Source organism: Triplophysa rosa, linkage group LG7 (genome assembly GCF_024868665.1).
Source record: "Triplophysa rosa linkage group LG7, Trosa_1v2, whole genome shotgun sequence".
Lineage (NCBI taxonomy): Eukaryota > Metazoa > Chordata > Actinopteri > Cypriniformes > Nemacheilidae > Triplophysa > Triplophysa rosa.
Genome location: NC_079896.1, coordinates 8,119,982 through 8,140,810, shown reverse-complemented (window position 1 = coordinate 8,140,810; position 20,829 = coordinate 8,119,982). Strand labels below are relative to the sequence as shown.

General features: G+C 37.8%; 1 protein-coding gene across 20 annotated transcripts in view; it reads left to right on the top strand.

Annotated features, from left to right (window-relative positions):
* Positions 1 to 20,829, top strand: part of dlg1a (discs large MAGUK scaffold protein 1a) — a 110,081-nt gene that overhangs the window by 14,361 nt on the left and 74,891 nt on the right. For 18 of the 20 annotated variants that reach the window (XR_008963275.1, XR_008963276.1, XR_008963274.1 and 15 more), the window contains one exon: positions 20,321 to 20,488. Coding sequence is in view for 17 of the 20 variants with exons in the window: in XM_057338638.1 (XP_057194621.1) it covers positions 20,321 to 20,488 (168 nt within the window). In the remaining 3 variants the exon portion in view is untranslated. Of the gene's footprint in view, positions 1 to 7,760; positions 8,275 to 20,320; positions 20,489 to 20,829 lie in introns of those variants that run through there. The other 2 variants (XM_057338644.1, XM_057338649.1) reach the window with 2 other exon arrangements.

Sequence of the window (20,829 nt, the reverse complement as noted above, 5' to 3'; positions counted from 1 at the left end):
AACCAAAGTACTCTGATATTGGGATTATATTTATTAAAGGGGCGGTTTCCCAGACAGGGATTATTTTAAACCTTAGTTAAATTAGGATATTTAACTCGTTTTTAAAAACATACTTTACAAAAAACATTATTGCTATGCATCTTGAGACAAAACAATCGCACTGATATATTTTAAGATATGTCAGTATAAGTTGTTTTCGATCAAGGCACTCGATCTAACATTTAAATTAGTCAAGGTCTAGGCTTAAGCCCTGTCCGGGAAACCGCCCCAGAGAGTTCAGCTCATCTTTGAATAGGTAAATGAAATCCACTTTTCTTATTATTAAATGTTCCTTCCCCTTCATCATGACATCATGATTACAGCTCACAGCTTCTGCTATGGTAAGTGTGAAGCTTATGTGACTGAATCCCTAATAGACCTTTGTCAGGTAGGTGGCTGTGAGTGATAGATATACAAGCCATTTAATATTTCGTACAGTCTTGAGGTTTAATTTTGTACATTTTCCAGAGTTTTTGGTAAAGATCAGTTTTCAATGTTGCAACTTTAATAATATTTCAAATAAGTATGGCTGTATGCCATTTTTTAATTTGTGAGAAGGAATAAAGCTAGAAGTAATACCCACACTTAGGGCCATAGAGGAGACATAATAAGCTTTATTAGTTCAAACCTTCTCAGGACGGCTGGTTGTGTCTAATATTCTGGGCATTGTGGGCAATGCCAGTGAGGTCTGCAACTGTAAACAAATTGAATCGTGTAGAGCATTTTGACAGTTTTACGGATTTGTTTTATTAGACAAAGAAGGGTGCAGGGACACTTTCCGTACTGTTTGATGTCATCTCCACACCGCGTTATAAAGGGAATACAGTATTTATTTTAGTCAACTGAAGCCGCTCTATTTTAAGGAGTTTCCTGTGTCAGTCCCTCTGGATTTGTAAGCTATGATAATAGGGCCATTACGTTGTAGCCTCAGTAAAACTGAATGTTTAGCTTCATTTGATCAGCTTTTTAAAAAGTTTGAATACAGGCTTTAATGTAATCTCATTCATTTGTTAAGATAAATGTCATTAATCACTTAGGAGTAATACAAGAACAGATTGCACCATCAATAGTGATCTGCTAACTGTATATTATCTTGCTTATTTAACTTTTTTTGTAAGAAAGAAAATATTATGCAAGAAAAACTGGGTGGGACTGTTTAGTCAATTTAATTCCCAATTATTTTACAAGGTGTGTAATTCACGCGATCTAATTGGTTTGTTTTAGTATGGTCTGCTTTCGCTTCGTTGACGGCAGGTTTAGGGGTGAGGCTTCATTATTTCTTCTTTATTAATAAGTTTTTGTATAATTTACATTGTATAACTGCATGTGAACTTATGTTTTCCTGTGGGATCAGGTTGGTTTAGCGGTGATAAAGATATTTTATTGCATAATTCTGCAACAAAGCATTTCTGTGAATTTTGCATGTGGGTGGAGCTACAGAATTTTATGGGTTGAGCCACTTTTCATCAAGACCCTGTCTGTGAGTCTTTGCCAGGTTTTCTAGGCATGAGTTGGAACACACATTGGAGCAGATGTAGAGATTCCTGCACCACACGTTTAATTCGAAATCCTTTCAATGTCACAAAGTTTTACTCTCGTAAACACACTGTAGAGTGAGTGTGTTTGCTGGGCGGTGAGGTGTCTCACCCTGCTGAGAGCTCAAAGCTTTGGACGGGCTGCTGGAGTGGTGTTAGCGTGATTTTGGTCGGTGTGGGCGGCAGGAACGGTTGGAGGTGATGTGATGGAGCCATGAGTCAGTTTGAGCTCTCATAGGTCACCACCTGCAAGCCACGTAATTTTTATATTTACAGACAAACTCTGACAGTTAAGATCTGTATTATAATAATAATATTTTTTTACGAAACACTTGTGGTCCATTTTCCGTGTACACATCTGTGACAGTGTGGGTGGTCATAGAGGGTGCATATGGTGGCCAATAGGGGGATTTATACAATGGGTCATTATACATATTCATGAACTCTGAAGCAGTATATAAGCACACATGCATTGTGCCATTTGACCTTTGTGATGTTCATTCCAGATCCTCTGACCTTTTTGCTCTTCTGTATTATAGTCTCAGTCTTGAGTGTCTGTATGTAATTTATTGTAACGCTGCCCTCTACTGTACTGAGTGGTCACCAGTTTTTTTTTTCTAGCTTTATGGTGTTCTGGTCAACTAATGACTGGAATACACTACTAGACTTTTAAAATATGGACAGATTTTTTTAAAACTAGACATGATGCAGACTTTTTGAAAGATTCAGATAGAAACACACTAACTGATCAAATCTGCTGACTGGCACAGACTTTCTGCAACAAGTCCAGACTGAAAATCTGGGCAAAATCTGAGCAAAAGTCTTGTAGTGTATTTTAGCCTAAAGTGAACAAAACCATAAACAAAACGTGCAAGTGCTTGATCACAAAACCTGTTCATACCTGTACGCACTACAGCCGTCCCTCCTACTGCGAGAGAGTTTAACATTTTTTAAAACACTTTTGAAAACATTTATTTTTAAATTTAAAACCTCATTCTTAAACTGCAAAATAATCTTATAGTGTTAGTGTATTACTTTTTTATTGGGTGCATTAGGATTATGCTGTTTGACAAGTCTACAGCATTAATATTTGCAGCTATTAAAATAAGAATTGTTTACTATTTATAGTATTTTTACTAATAATAAATAGTTTACATTTTAAATGTTGTACATTTGAATTCGTGTTACACACATTCTTAAACATTTCTGTGCGAGACTCTATATGAATCTGTACTTCACATTTTGGCCACATGGGGGAGTTCCCCATCTTTTTCTAGAAATGTTGGAATTGGACTTCTCTATGCTTTTTGGGTAAGAGGGAGGATTGTATTCTATGTCACTGATGCCTCCAGAGCTGTCGCCATAGGTTACCAGGGCTATCCCAGAGAGCTCACGTGGCTGTGGAAGAGCAGCAGTTTGTCTGTGTGATTGAAGACAGAACAGCAGCAGGGCAGGTTTGAGCAGGACCGCCCATGTGGAGGACTCAGACTGCCTTAACTTACACGTTGAAGTGGGGCGTAATTGAAAGAAGAGAGAATATGAGAGGTCAGATCGCCAGAATAATGTGTGCAAGATCTTTCAAGATGGGTCACTACTTGCATTATATGTTTATTGACCTAGACTTACCTTTTACTGGTGTTTCCTGTTTTAACTCTCAAAAGGCTGCGAGCGAGGTTTTACCTCTGAGGTATTTTGAAGAATTGATGTGTTAACAGTCTTGTGGTTCAACAAATCTAAGCAGGCCTAATGATTATCCAAATACATCATAAGTACTACAATATGCACTTAAACGGCCATATGGTGTATGAATTTTTCAAGAATATTGTTTCAAATAGAACACTAAAGTTGTTTATTACACAAATACGTTTTCTATTTGAGGCAAAACACGTGATGCGTTGCGACTGACAGTGCCTCGTTTCTTTGCAGTAAACATTTTTAACAGATGCGATATGCACAGAGAGACATTCTGTCATTCTGATTTTGAGCACATCTGTGTAATTAATAGTTACGTTAATTAAGCATTTTTCAGAATAAAGACAAAGTTTATGACAGGATGACTTTCTGCCCTAGTGAATTCATTTAAATGTGTTTTGGAGAGTTGATTCCTTGACATCTCGCTGCTTGCTGAGCTGTAGTCTTTTTTGATTGAAGTTAACAGATGGTCTACCCTTGAGGTTAATAATCCGACTGTCGAGTCTGGTACAAATGTTCTTCATGGTCCATCTCGTAACGTCTTTATGCTCTTTTTAGCACAGATTTGTATTTTTGTCTTTCGTCATCCCACCACTTCTGACAAGTGCAAACTGCTCATTTACATAAAAACATCATTTGTAAAATGACAAGATTTTCTTGTTTCATTAATGAAAAAAGCTTCTTCTGGTCTTTTCGAGATCGAGATTTTCCTCCCCATAATTTGAAAAATGTTTATAACTACCATGTTTAAGTGAACGGGTATCTACATGTTATTCCGAGCAACTTCAAGAAATGCTATTGCCATTATAGTAGTGTTAAAAACGTGATATTCAATAGTATTTTAAATGACATAATCACAGCAGTGACACACAGGGAGTGACAATGACAATATTACTGACCATATTAAAAAAACAGACTTTGCTATAACTTGGCAATAGACGGTTTCATCGGTCACACACCCCTGGCCCGAAGTTAACTTCCTGTCTGTATTTAGTATGGATTTTATTTATTCATTTTATATTTAATTTATAATAATATTCATTTTTATAAATATTTTATTGTCAATTGTATATTTAACAGTTATTGATTCTTTGCGGAGGTCTACTGGAAGTTAATTTTGGGCCACATAACGTTTGTTTGTTGTTGCCACTGAAGCCGTCTATAGACTTTTGCTGTTTTGAGAATGAGACCAAATTATTTATTTTTAAAATGCTCATTATTTACCGATTAGTATGTTTTTAAAGATGGTCCTTTGTGTTCTTTATGTACTGTATGGTTAATATCATATTTTTGGAGCCACAATTCCCCCTAATGCATTCCATATTTGTCCAAACATTCCTCTCTTGGTTGTGTCTTTGGGTTAAGCCTTTCAATGTCATTCCATCTCTTCTGATATGGATGATGTACACACGAAGAAATGTTGGGTTAAATGAACCTAGCAAATGCTTTATATTTGACCCAACAATGGGTTAAAACAACCCAGCATTTTGGGTTGAAACAACCAAACAGGTTAATTCATGACCCAATGGTTGGGTTTGTCCATTTTTGACGCTGGGTTGAAAATAACCCAACATTTTTTTAGTGTATTGAGAGGATCAATCATTATAAATTCTTATTATATTGATCCAGCACACAAATGTGTTTTTTAAAAATAAATTTCAAGCAGTCTTAAAGACCTTGATAAGCTGGTTTAGATGTGTTTAACTTGAGTTGAAGTTAAACTCCTAGATTTGGCCCTCCATAAACTAAATTAAGCAATCTTTAGACCAAAGAAGCGATGAAATGATTGATGTTCTGTAATTGTGACTAATAAATGGAAAATTAAAAAAATAATATGCACATTAGGCCTATTTAATCTTTACAATTGCTTTTTAATGTTGGCAATTATAGGCACTTTCTCCAAAATATTCACCGCCTGATGCCATTGTCATATCATACTCATCTGACCGCTGTGTATTATTATCAACACTTCAGTTCAGTTACTGCAGATGCATTGTTCTCAGAGCACGTGTAAGATACGTCTTTCCAAAATTCACTAGAAGTTCACCAAGAAAAATGATTGTACCTTAACTACTCCTGTAAAGTTCTCCGTGTATTCAGCATATGCGACAACAATGCCCCATAACCTTGACGACTTTAACTTTTTTGTCTTCACGTGTACTAGCCTTTATTCTCTTCACAGAAATATCAGAGAAAATGGCATTTTGCAATTAAATTGCATTATATAGCAGAAATGGGTGTTGGTGCAAAGTGAATCTCACAAGGCAAATGAGATATGAAGTCACTCTCCGCTTCTTAAATGCGATTCCCCGCGCACACGGCTTCAGTACCACACGTATCTCAGTCTTTGACGGTATCATGGGAATTCAGCAGTCTTCAATCTAGATCTTCCTCTGAGAGCTTCTACAAGGCACAAGAATGATTAGCATCAGCATGCACACACAGATTATTAGAGGAAAAGTTCCCATTGTTCCAACAGAAAGTGCTGAGTTCAAAGGAGTACACAAACTTTTGCTTGAAGAAACGCCAGATTTTTGGATGGCACCGCAAGAGGGAATTGTCCTTTTCTCCTTGAAACTCTCAGGAGGGGAGATTGATTTAAAAGTTAATAATTGGCTGCAGCTGCGGATGAATAATTTTTTGGGATCGAAACTCATCCAGAAGTCATTGTATATATCTCCAATGTCACACTGCAAGATTAAATCATGTAGTTTAAAATAAGATTGGATGATGAATGGGATTCTGTTCTGTATGCATTCAAACCACAGAAATGCATTTGCCATGTAATCTATATTGTCAGAATCAACATGATTTCACTTCGATGCTATAAGTCCCTATAGGCATGGGGACTATAAATCCAACGTTTTAAAATATAGTTTTAATGTAACCCAAGCTGTGCACACATTTGATATTTCCACTTTTTATTAAAATGACTTAAAATGATCGGTAAGCTCAACAAAATATGATTACAGAACTACTTCCAGTGTTGTGTGTATTGCCTAAATACAGTTTTAAAAAACAACAGTAGGCTAGCAAGTCCTGCTGTCTGAAATTAGGTTATTATATGAATAAACATGTTGGTCTGTGACAGAGAGGTTGTTTTCATTTAACAATCAAATGATGCTGCACTGCCTGCAGTAGATTGTATAGGTCTATAGTTAAGTAAGAGTGTGTTTGTGAATGTTTGCAAGATCTGCATGCCTCGCTGCACTCTGATGATGTAACGGCTCAAATGATTTACTGTGGCAGGGGTGCAAGAGGAGAGAGAGGAGGGGCAGAGGAGAAACACTATCACACTCAGATTTATTACAGCCCACTAAAAAAAAACTGTGCATCATTTTTTAGAATGATGTCCAGTGACCCAAAATTCTGATATTTAGCTGTAATGTCTCTATATCATTCCCGACAGGCATTATACGCAAGAAGATATATTTTTTAACATTTTTAGTGGTCCTGTTTGTTCGGATTTGAGACACATGATTAAAAAATGGACTATTTTTAACTTGACATGCAACACAAAATCGCAACTCTCATGGCGGGATGCATTAATCAAGATAATAATAACTAAATGTGATATAAATAATAGTTCTAAAAGGTATAGCTCACCCAAAAATAAAAAATCTGTCATTATTTACTCCCCCTCTTGTCATTTCAAAACTGTAAGACTTTCTTCTGCAGAACACAAAAGAAGATATTTTGAAGAATGTTGGTAATCAAAAACTCCCCATTGACTTCTATTGTATGGACACAAAACCAATGCAAGTTTGCAATGGTTTTCTGTTACCAACGTTCTTCAAATTATCTTCTTTTGTGTTGAGCGAGAGAAAGAAAGCCATACAGGGTTTCAAATGTCAAGAGGGAGAGTAAATGATAACAATTTATTTGTTTTTGGGTGAACTGTTCCTCTAACATCTCTGTGTATTCACTTATTATTGCCGTCTGCATTGAACTTTGATCCTTGCCACAGTTTTATAAAAAAAAGTAGTTTTCAATTATTGAATGAAAATGTTATATTTCAAAAATTGACCCAATTTTATAATACCTTTCACCTTCCACGGACCTGCCTGATCAATATCCCTTTTCCGTTCGATTTCAAATGAAAAATGTAACTTGAAATACCAGCTTTTGACACACCAATAGTCTCATGAGGTTAAATACTGCAATACTTCGAATACTGTATTTCAACACCCCTACCCCCAAAGACGCACTCGAAGACTTTGAATCGGTGTACTCTTTCCTCTCTTGTCCAAAAGCCGTCTTTGCATCCCGTTTCAGCTCGGAACCGTCCCATCCATTTTTACCCCCTCGTCCACTCTCCGCAACGTTCGGCTCAACAACTCTTCAGTTTCTCTCTAGTGAACTGTGTAATAAGCTCAACGCTGCTGCTCGCCCCTCCCCCTCCGGTCTGCTTACCTCTCCTCTCTCTCCGCCGCGTCTTGTTTGGATAGTTGCTGCGCGGGAGAGCGTCCGAGGCTTCTCCTCTTTCCTCCGAGTGGAAAGTCATGGAAACGGTTCCTCTGCAGCAGGTGGATCGCATGTGGCGGCAGAGCAGACAGTCCCTCGCGTTTTGACACAAGACCCCGCTGCCCTCTAACCCTCCTCTTCCTCCTCCCACTGCAACACCCCACGGTCACGGTAGGCAGCATGGCTCTCCAAGAGCTCCCTGAAGTACAGATCTCTTTCTGAGCTGTCGGGCCGACCGAGTCGAGTCAAGCGTAGAGATAGGACGAGGAGTTGGGACTCGATTGACAAGGGCTTGCTGGATGAAGGCATCATATCGCCGCCTGCCACGGACCGAGCCGAGAAATGAGGGTGCACGTCAAGAGCAGGCAGCGGGCAGCGCTCTTGCAAGCGGTTGGCCGGCACCTCAATCGCTGATGGATTGAAGTGCCCGGGCGCAAAGAGAATGTCTCCCAGCATCAAAAACTTGGATTGCTTTTCCCCAATGTTGTGCCACTGTAAAGTAGCATGCACCAACAGCACCATCTCACTTATGTTCGGATGCAAGGTAGGGAATGCTGTTTAATTCATTAGTTGAACATTAAAAAAAACAAAAACATAACTGACAGATTTGGACTTAGACCTGCTAATTGTCATCTCATACTGAGAATAGTTTTGTTGATGACACCTTTAGCGGGTTATGGGCTGAACATATGCTCCAGGTTGCACTCTCATGGCAACGATCCACTCCTTGCATGTGTTCCTGATATTTGTGCGTGGTTATGTTTAGAAGTCTCACAGTCTCCATTTGTCCAGTCTCATTTAGACAAAATGAAACTCAACAAGACCAGAAGAGCTTCCTCAGAGATTGCTTGGGTTCTGTTAGCTGTTGACGTTGAAGTGAATTATTTCAGTTTGAATTAAAAATGATCTATTTCTCCAACCAACGCAAACTCTGGTATAAATCTCAGTCCGTGCGAGGCCCGGGATTCCTCTTCTATTCATTTTTTTAGTACAGATTGGGATGGCAAGTTCTTTCATTACATAACAGCCTGGTCCTCTGGGAATCTTAGACGGCATTCCCAATTACATCTACTCTCTGTGATTAGGACGCTGAGAAAAAAGCTAGCGTTTCTCCTAATTTCACGTCTCGTTGGTTAGCCTTGCTTAGCTGTCTTCATCTACACAGCCTTGAGGAGAGCATAGTGATTATGGCTTGTCACTTTGTGCCTGCACTGGCGGACCAGACCACGAAAACGTCTTGCCTTTGGAGCTGACCCGTTCTCCAGGCGTGAGTTCAGAGGTCTTGGGGAAGCCCTCATTAGCTAATAATGAATAGAAGTCTCCTAGCATTACAGAGGATGTAGAGAAAAGACCCATGTGCCATGTAGAAGAAGCACGGACAAAAGCACATTACACCGTTTACATTATTTGATTATTGATATTATTGAACTGAATGCATGATTTGACTGAGTATGTCAAAATATAAATGTTGTCTTTAAAGGAATAGATCACCTATAAAGGAAAATTCTGTTGTCATTTACTCACCCTCTTGTCATTTTAAACCTGTGTGACTTTCTTTCCTCTGCAAAACGCAAAAGAAGATATTTTGAAGAATGATGGTGACCAAAAACCGTTGGTCCCCATTTACTTCTATTGTAACACAAAACCAATGTAAGTCAATGGGGACCAACGGTTTTCTGTAACCAGCATTTTTCAGAATATCTTCATTTTTGTGATTTTGTTGAAGAAAATAAACCATACAGGTTTGAAATGAAAAGAGGGCATGTCAATTATGACAAAATTTTCATTTTTAGGGTGAATATGCCTTTAAAAGATTAATCCAGGAAGACGTATTGTTTTATATTCAGGTAAAGCATTTTTCTTGCCAGTTTACAGGATGAAGAAATTCCCAATAATGAATAAGTAAAACGAAGAGTTCTTACAATGAAGATAAGACGTATTTTCTTATTCATGTAAATTTAATTTCATTGCTCATTAATGTGTCTCATTAACAGAGTGAACTGGTTTAGAGGATAAAAACTGACAAGAAACATCCTGCTGTGTTCAGTAATATAGTTATCTTATCAAACTCTGATATATCTCAAAAATAGCATGATATCTCAAGCACAGGTTTTAGTTTCGCCAAATTACTTGTCAGCCTTATATCCACAGATGTTCTGAGGTGAGCCGACGACATCCGTTTCTTTAAGACTTGGTGATAGTTCACCCAAAATAAAAATTCTTCCATATTTTATTCACCCTCATGTCATTTAAAACCTGTATGTGAATGTTTCTTCTGTAAAACAAAAAAGAAGATATTTTGAGAAATGTTTCTGTGGCTTTGTGTCCGTACAGTGAAAGTCAATGGGGGCCAGGGTTCTTTGGTTACCAACATTCTTCAAAATATCTTCTTTTGTGTTCTGAGGAAGAAAGTCATACATGTTTGAAATGATGAGTAAATGGGTGAGTAAATGATTTAAAGGTGCGCTTCTGTGGTATCTGGTGGGTTTGTGTAGTGCTGAAGAGATGAAATTCAGAGTAGGTCTGTGGGAAGGGGACTAAAGATTGTTTGAATAATACGGTTCTGTCCACACTGTCACCAAGCCTGTCTTGATGCCTGTCTGAAATCCGGAATGTGAAAGAAGTCCGATACCCAAGACTCCACATTGATAATTAAACCTCATACATCCTTCCTCGGATAGTCCCTGTGCATTTCATCTCTTTCAGAGGAAGCCCCACCAGTCTCTCTGATCCTCATCTGAACGCTACTTTGCATAACATTGATTAAATCCTGCCGGGATGTGCTTGCCACACAGAAAGCTCTGACTTTTTGATATGCTTCATTTTTCGCTGGAAATATCCGGAGGTCTCTGTCCGGATTGGCCACTTTGTCCCCACAGATGGCTCTTTTATTAGTTTCTGGATAGGCCTTTTGCAGTAGATTTGCGCTAGTGCTTACCATTATGGAGTTTATTTTGGGTTCATTATTGCTTTCTGTATGTACCACATATTTTGGTGGCTTTTCAGTAAAAAATCCAAAGTTTCTCACAGCAAGACACATATACTGAGGAAGCAACATTACATAAATGACTTTGTTTGAAATCATTTCCCCCATACTTTTATGCTTCAAACAAGAAATACAACAATATGCTACTGAACTAGGGAAAAAGGTAGTTCTAGTTAAATTTTATAAAACAAATTCTTATTATCCTACAGCATTTTGATTCTCAAGATAATTTTTTGTACTGTTTATTTGTAGGGCTGTTTAACGATTAATCACGATTAATTGCATCCAGGATAAAAAAGTTTGTGTTTACGTAATAAATGTCTGTGCACTTTGCATATTTCTTTGTATTTATAAACACATACACATAGTACATATTTAAAAAAACAATACATGTTTATGATTTAAATTATATAAATAGAAATATATACATGCAAATATTTCCTAAATATATCCGTGTATGTGTATGTGTTTATAAATACAAAATGAATATGCTCAGTGCACATAAATGATGTAAACACAAACTTTTATTCTGGATTAATCACGATTGATCGTTTAACAGCCCTATTTATTTGAGTAGCAGCATTAGTTAAATATACATTTAGGCTACCTATATTCACACATCTTTATTATTGCTTTAATTTAGGTCATGTCAGCATTTATTAAATATTACGTAAGGTTTGAATTGGAACTGTGTTTTTGGGCATGTTGTTTGCTTGGTTCTGCAGATTTTCTCCAAACATAAGGCACAGCTAAACCAGCAGTTTCTGAAATGAGGTGAATATGAGCGTTGTGTTGTGTTTATGTAGCAGAAGACGCACATAAAGATCAGATCGGAAGAGTCACTGGAGGATTACTATAATCAATAAACTGCAGCTTCTACCAATAAACTCGGAGTGCTAGAAAGGTGGCGTGCAGCAGATCTTGAGCTTGGAGAGTTCATAACACAAAGAATCAAATTGTTATTGATTTTGGCTATGTGAGTTCATTGTACCATGAAAACATGCAAAAAATATTAAAAACTCAAAACTTCTTGCCAATTTACAAAACCATCTATTTAAGCTTAAGTGCAAAAACCTCTTTTGAGACCTGTAACACGACTATCTTGCAGGTAAAACTGGGTCCAATGCTATAATACTGTTGTAGTTAAATATTAGAAGAACCTGTGAAGTGTGAGAGAGTCTGCCATATCTTCATGTAAACCTGTCGTAATGTAATGGATGGTCTTAGTCCATCAAATAGTTTTATATTCTATTTTAAGTTAAATTTTATAGCTTAGTGTGTTTTTTGGCGTATCTATTTACCGAAATGCAATATATACATAATGTCTTCAGAGCTGTATAAAGACCATATACGGTATAATGAAGCGTTATGTTTTTATTACCTTAGTAAAAAGAAAACTGAAAAACGAAATTATTTAAAGAACTTGAAATAAATTACAATCCATATTCTAAATGTTTCACACATTTCTTTAGCTGGATGGTCACATTTATTTAATTAAAAAAGCATTAAATATTTATGGATTATTTACATGCATTATCACTTAGATATTTTTCTGGAATTCATAAAAGTGCGGTTCAGTTAGTGGTTGTGCATAATTCGCTCCATGTTAAGTCTTTCTTGCCTTTCTTTAGTTTTCATTGTTCCGGCGTCTGGACTCAGATCAATGCTAATGTAGCCCATCAATGAATTTCAAGCTGTTCAAATTGTCCTTCCCCTGTCTTTCCCCTTACTAAGTGTGGGGGCAAATGCAGGTCATCACCGTAGAGTTCATTTCCATGCTTCTGATCAGCATGTTGGCAGTTACAGAGGTCAGCAGTCCATATGTAAAGGTCAGCAGATGGATGTTTCATACCGGTCTCTCTCAGGTCTGCAGATACTGTAAATTGATTGGGTTAGTATGCTGTGGACAGCTTGTTTGCTGTTGTCCCACTGCGCTGTTTATTATGGTTTAGTGTCATTCCCATTCTTCTCACTTTCCCCACCTGCTGTTTTTGCCATGAGCTGTTAATGTGCCCTTAAATCGTAACCGCTGTGCCTATCCAAATGGGAAACAGTATAAAACTATTCTGTTCTATTTAACAGATCAGCTTTTGACAGCTGTCGTCTACTAATAAGTGTGACTGTAATGCAATGATGAAACAGTTTGACATTTACTGACCCTCATGTCATTCCAAAACTGTATGACTTTCAAAAGAAGATATTTTGAAGAACATTGGTAACTAAATAAGATTGCACCCCATTGACATCCATTGTGTGGACGCAAAACTACTTAAAATAACTTTTGTGTTCCCCTGAAAAAAAAAAAAATTTAAATGCAGTGAGGGTGAATAAATGAGAATTTGTATTTTTGGATAAACTGTTCCTTTAAAAATGGAGAGAATTTAGCACGGTGTAGATTATTTAAGGTTGCTGTTAAAGTTATAGTTCACATTTGTACATTTAGGGTTTTGGATACATCTGTACATGCCAGATCACATGATAATGAGCTTTGGGAAGTATTGTTCTAAAAATCCTTCAGCTTGATTATTGATTTTGCAGAAAAATGGGACAAACTTTGATCCCAGCATCGCTGTAGGGGGAAATAGCGACGCAAATAAAAGAGCTTTTTCTGAAACTCGCCAATAGTCCAGTGCTGTTGATTTGGATTTGTGTCTCCTTTACAGTACATAGGGAGTGATGTTTAAGGTGTGCAAAGTTGTTCCCTATGTAGAGCGTTTGAAAGCAGTCACTTGTGAGGTTGTTTTTTGATTGTTGGAAAGTGACTTTAAATGACCAACTTTAAATGATGGGACTGTTGAGCAGCAGTATACTTTTACAAACTGAGACAGCACATCTATTTATCCGTTTTGTAAGCTAAAGTAGTTACTGATAGATCTATTCTGGATAAGACAAGGTGATTTTATGTTTTAAATGATGAAACCGAGCACTTTACTTTAAGTAAGTAAACCGTGAAGGCAGTTCAACATGCGCTCACATTAGCATCATTCATTAATCATTCAGAGAGGTCTGTTAGAATGTCACACCTCTGTCTTGATAAACCTTTAGCGGCGGAGGTAATCTTATGAAAGGTGTAAAACTACTTGCGCTGCCCCGAGTTTGTGTGATGTAGCAAGGATACATAAATGGAAAGGTTACGGATGCTTTTAAGTCTTAAGTCTGTGGGTTTGATTTGCAGGGAACACACATACTGATAAAAATGTACACCTTGAGCCTATTATACTGAAAGTCAGTTTAGATAAAAGCGTCTACCATATGCATAAATGCAAATGTAAAGGAGGACAATTGCTGTAGAGCGATAAAAACTCTGCTTATATCAGAAATCCTGCTGTTTATCTCGGCGTGCTGCTCGTCTTTGCACATTTCCAAATTATGCTGATTATGCTGACAAGCTATCTTGTTTGATTTTTCCCTTGTGGCTCTTTTTCGCGTCTCGTCCGCTTTGAATGGTCAAATTGATACAGAGTTGTCTCATAAAGGAACTACAGCTGGCTTCCTGATAGTTAATTATAGTCGTCTCATGGGAGAGATGCCAAGGAACAGCCAGCCGTTTTCTGTTTTGAAGTGCAAAACCAAAATTTGTGCTTGTTTTGTGCTTTATGATTCGTACTTCCGATCTGTCATTGCTTCTGTGCTATTTCGCAGAACTTATAAAGTGGCTCCATTAAGTATTTGGATGCTTTCTGATTGTCCAACTGTATAATAATCTGCAATTTTCAATATGTGCAAAACTATGTTATCTTCTTTTTCACCTACCTGCTTTTATATAGATATTTTGAATCAAATTTGTGTAATTTGGCACTGTTCTTCATTATTAAATTTGCAATGTGCTTTGAAAGTTTAATTTTAGGTTTTGCATGGGGAAAGCTGTGGGTAAGGGAGGGACGTAATATTTTCTAGAGAGACAGGAGGCCAAATCTCCGGAGGAACAAACACATCGATCAAACGTATGCTGCTGTATATTGAATGCGCCCTGAGTTGTTTTGGATGAAAGCGGATTTTGCGGAGATTTTTGTGATTTCTGCGGCCAAAAATACTTAATTTTGCAGCGGCTTTATTCAAATTTTGCGATATAAAAATTGTGGGGGGTTTTTTCTACCGAAAATGTTAAAAATACTACTTGAATTGCAAATAGGGTTCTTCTTTAAAACTACCACCTATGAGAACATTATTTATGCATTTCCTATGAGTAAAAGGCATGCCACAGATTCATACTGAAGTTCTGGTCGCTTTAAATTTAAGGCCCGCCCAAAAGGCCATTTTGACTGACAGGGACTGCAGGGACTGGCCAATAGCATGCATGTAAATGCAAGCATGCGATTTGTTGAACTGTTCACTGCAGTAGAGCCAAGCAGAATACACAGCAAAAAATGAACTTCTTACACTGGGTTCACACCAAACGCGAATTAAGCGTTTTGCGCGAGTAAATTACATACAAAGTCAATGCATAGACGCGTATAGACGCAAACTCAGGCAGGCGCAAACAGCAGGCGGTGCGAGTGATGCTAATAAGGCGACGCGATTGCCACGAACGCGCGTCAATCTTGTCTTCGCGAAGGTTGGACATATTTGTCAGATCGTGTCACTCATGTGAAAATAACGAACTTTTCCTGCGAGTAACAAAGTGCGTGGAGTGTGTTTGTTTGCAGTTGGTGTGAAGCCAGCATTAGGGGCGATTCACATTTCGCATCTTTTGCGCATGCATATTGTTGAAGTAATGAGTTGAAGTAATGTAAAAACATTTAGTACATAGAAATGACAAGCCAATTTGATTGAAGTTTTAGGGTGTACTCGCATTTAGCCCGGTTGCTCTCAATTGTGCCCAAACTCTTGACAAAAAAGCACTTCCATACATAGAAAGGCTGTTAACTGGAAACTTCAATGGTTTTATAAATGGATTAAAATCTCTCAAATGGGTCTGCGGTTTCTAGGCAAATGTAGCAATTATTCAGTTTATAAATGAAGAGGCTGTTTATGTAAAATCTTCAGTGAAATCATAATTGTTCACTGTAAAAAAGTGATTTCTTGTCGTTTTCCATTACAAATATCTACAGTATGTTTAAAGCAATATATTTAGATATTAGTACTGGAAACTACAAAAATATATTGTCAAGCAGAAAGTTTAAGAAAAATGTACCTTTCATCTAACAAGCCACACAATTGGGTTCCCAGCAACACCTTTTCTGTGTGGTTCCTCTGAGGTGAATGTGTCAGACCTCATAAATCTGCATTCCAGATTATGCTGTATCATGCAAATGATGCTTGGCTCTTGTCATGTGGAGTGAGTACGCAGGTTGTTTTGGCAGCAGTGGAGGAAGAGCACAGCCAGGTTACAGAGCTCAAGGTGAAGTGCGGTGTTTACAGAGCTCTGGACTTGGGTATGTTTCCTGCAAGATAGACAGACAGGAGCTGACATCTTTACAGCAGCACAACTAGACCCGAGTCAGAAATAGGGAGTGAGGAGCAGGCACGGCTCTCCTCCAACTCTTTAAGAACCTTTACGACATCCATCAAATCGGATTCTCCACCTCTCAGGGCTCACCTCGCTCCAGGGCTGTGGCATTGCCTGACAAGCATCCGTTTTTCTCTGTGTCAGCTCCATGAAAACACGTCCTCCTTAGTTGAATAACTGGATGAGTGATCTCTATGCATTTATGAGGTTTTACGAATAGAAGCTTGGATTGAACCGACCAGCGCAGAGCGAGAGCGTCGATCCAGCCGAGCAGCTCATTATCCCGGCAAGCTGGTCCCACAGCGGCAGCGACTGTGAGGCACTCATCGGTGTAATAACATCTCCAGAAGTACTACACGTCTGTTCTTTTCATTCCCAGCAGTGGCTTGGAGTTCACACTCACCTTTTGATTCTCACCGCCTTTGTGGCGAAAAGTCAGTTTTTAAACTTTTGAGTTGCTGTCACACAGTCTACAGTGTTTTGGTTAGAAAAGGTTAAAAGTAGAACATTTCTCTTCATTTTAATATAACTGACTAACCACAATAAAAAAGTTTTGGTGTCTAAACATGTTTCATGAGTGTGAACTGGAGTTTGCAGTAATGCTGATGTGATCCAATAAAAAGGCTGTCAAACGATAAATCGCGATTAATCGCATCCAAAATAGTTTGCGTTTATAATAATACGTCTGTGCACTGTGCATATTAATTTTGTATTTATCAACACATACACAAACAGTGCATGTGTTTATAAATTGAAAATAAATATGCACAGTACACAGATATACTGTATTTTATGTAAAAACAAACTTTTATTCTGGATCTGATTAATCGCGATTAATCGTTGAACAGCCATTTTTACTGCAAAATAAATTTTGTTTTCACTATTTTGGGTCATAACATTTGGACCATTAGGCTGCTTTTGTTTTCTACAGAATGTAAGGAATAATTTTAAGTGATTAAAATTTTTATTCTTCAACATGTACATCATTTTAAATAAAAAAAATTCCTCAGCTTGTCGAAATGCATTCTGGGATTTACATTTACGCATTTGACAAATGCTTTGTATTTAAGCATTCAATCTATACATCTATCAGTATTTGTAGTATCTGAAAATCGAGCATTTGCGATCTTTCACGTGCTTTCAGTTGAGTCACAGGACAACAGGATTGTCTTATTTTGCGACTAATGCAATGCTGAAACAAGTATATTATAAGGTTAAAGCTGCATGTTTCTGCAAACTATTGTTTGGAACAGGCCTTCCGTTCTCCTATAATGTCTAAAATGTTCCCTTGGAGGTTTTGGAACAGAGCAAAATATGTTTTTTTTTGTACTGGCACTGTTAACTTCATGCGTTCTTAGCTTCAGAGGATTCATTTACCTCCTGTAGTGCAGTGACGTTTCACACCCAACCAAAATAAACCCCAAATTAGAGCTTGTCCCACTTTTTTGGGCAACTACCTTTTACAAGAAGCCTGTCCCCATTTTCAACCCTCAAGACTTATGTTCGAATTTCCTAACCTATATCGCAGGAATGCCATAGAGGCATACGGATTGGGGTCAAGAAGGTAGCTGGGCAAGATGGATATGTGTACATAAAAGGCACTGCTTGAATAACTTGTGTTGCCTGTTAAGAAAGTAACAGCACTATTTCAGATACAGACATGGCAGATTGGGGTCGACTGTGACTGGTGTGCGGAGGTTGGGATACGGGGTGTCTGGCTCATTTAAAACAGTGCTCCCCATCCGAGCAGTGAGGTCTAGAGAGAAATGGATTTGAAGTACTTACAGATTTCTTCACAAGTGCTTGATTTAAACTTTTATGAGGGCTTGTTTTCTGTGCTACACAGCGCGCACACACACGAACAGCTCACAGAAGAAAGACGCTTTTAATTCGCGACGATGGCGGAGAGAACTAAACGTTCAAAAGTGTGGTTACACTTCACAAAAGTTGATGCTGACAGTGACAATGCTCGTTGCCACAAGTGCAACAAAACCTTTGTGTGTAAGGGTGGAAACACAAGTAATCTGTCAAAGCACCTGTCAAAAGTGCATCATGTACAGACCGAGAGATGCACTGTTTTTGACTGCTTAGCCCAATCTAGTTCATCTCTTGATGCCCGAAGGATTAAGGAAGAATTTATGAAAAATATAATTTCTTTTGTTGTAAATTGTTTATTTTATTTATTTTGAATGATTTATTTATTGTTAATTACGGTAATTCAAATAAAGCTATGTTAATTCTGTTCCTAATTTGTTTCTTTTTATATCCAAAAGTAAGAGTAGTAATACCTTAAAAATCTTAACGATACCCATCCCTAATCGTTTGACAGCCCTAATTGAAATACTTTTATAGACAATTTTGCAAGAAGTAAACAACACTGGTTCATATTTATTAGTTTATTTTACGTATATAATTAAGTCTTAAAGATTTCAAATTCAGTTTTAATCATTTTGTTGGTTGTATTTTAAAGTTTGTGTAGTGTAGAAAATCTGAAACAGGAAGTGCTTCTTGTTGTTTACATCTTTCAAATGGTCTATGTAATATAGTGTAAAACGGATATTTTTATATTTTATTTTATATATTTAGTTTAAGATAGTCTTTTTAGCTTTATTTTCTTATTTAGGAAAGCAGTGGCCTGTTAAAGGAGTAATTTACCCAAATATGAAAAGAATTGTATAATTTATCATCATGCCACCCCTACCACATCTGTATATAATGTGACGTTCACTTTTTTCATTATTTATAAATTGTTGCATTGAAGTTCAAATACGGTGACAGATTGATACATTAAATCTTACTTGTTCTTGCGTGATGAAACACGAATAGACAACTAGTCCTGAGCATGCAGCCATATTTGAACTTATTGTGCTGATCGGTCTGTTTACATGGATGTCACTTCATATCTAAACGAATACGTATTTGCCAGTTTTTCCACCTTGGCTTTGCGGGGCTAACAGTCAAGACAGGGACTTTCTTGTCAAGCCGAAACAGGGAGAGGCTGTTTCTGTGAAATTCCATTATGCAGGAATAATTCCAAGGTGCTATAAAGAAAACAGCACAGAATTCCTCTATACCGGTGATCCCTGACCCGTTTACGCAGTGACTTTCCCCATCCTTAGCAGTGTTTCCCACAGAGACTGTGGCGCTGATGACGTCACACGCTAATTAGCATATTTGACGTCATCATGTCGTGTTTGGCCTAGTTTTGGCACTTGAAATCTGTTTCGCTTCTACTCTATGATCACATTTTATTGTATTTAAACACAACTGAATGCTATTTTCACAAATGATCTGTCCTGTTGTCAGACATAAAACGAGTATAAAATATTGACTAAACACGACCCAATAACATCTCGTGTTTAATCCGAGCAGCTGTTACTTTAACTGCGGCTAAAATCCTGATTTATAAACGCGACATCGTCTAACAAAATCACCATACATTTACATTGAAGAGCGGATATATGAGGGGATTTTGGTTATAGGTATTACTTGTTTGTCTCATGCAGCGCACAGCCTTTACTGCCGTTACTCTCCTCATATCTTTATCTTATGTTTATTGTATTGTATTTCTTAATTTTTTATGCCCATAGGCCCTTATTTAAATCATCTGTGTACTGTATTCTATTGTGTTATGGTCTCTGTGTACTGTTGTTGCTGTTTCTGTGTACTGGATGCTCCTGTCACCAAAACAAATTCCTTGTATGTGCAAACACACTTGGAAATAAAGCTCTTTCTGATTCTGATTCTGATCAATGTGATGTTGTGTTATGAGCGCTTTTTTTTATTTTAAAGTCACCATGAGACGGAAGTTGCGATTGACTTCTTTTCCGTATCGTGATTCGTGACGAATATCCAAGTGACATGGCTTCTGAAATGTGAAAAAATGTAGGGCGGGGCTTTATTTTGCATGGTGGGCCGCCATAGTCTAATTAATGAATGGGAAACACTGCTTAGTATGATTTATTTGCAATACTTGATGTACAGTATATAAACTGGCTTTGAGATCCTGATAACTGTATTTTAATTTCTACCTCTCACTGAACATACAACCTCCAGTCGCTTATACGGTAGATAGGCCTACAATGGGCTTATCATGAATGCTTTATAAGCATGTGTTTAATCTTGGTTTAACACACCCTCTCTTCTCTTTTTCAGAAATATAGATATCAGGATGAAGATACCACATCGCCTCCAGAGCACAGCTCTCCTCACATGCCGGGGGATGGACGTCCTCCTGAGCTTGTACAGGTATCGGAGAAGAACATCTCACAAATTGAGAGTGTACACGGCTACGTCTCCCATTCGCACATCTCTCCAATGAAGGTAAAATATTCCGCCGTTCTTTTGGCTCTCTGATGCATTTCTGTGCTGCATGTCATCTATCCTGTGTGTACTCTGTAAACATGCAAAAATGTAGTGTGTGATAGAATCTCCATCATGTGTCATGTTTACAAGCGCACACACACACACACAACACGAAGCGCACGGCACAACATCACACACAGCACACACACACACACACACACACACAGAACAACACACACACACACACACACACACACACACACACACACACACACGCACACGCACACACACACACACACGCTTTGGTGTTGACTATCCCCGTGGGGACAGTCGGCGTAATGTTTTTATACTGTAAAACT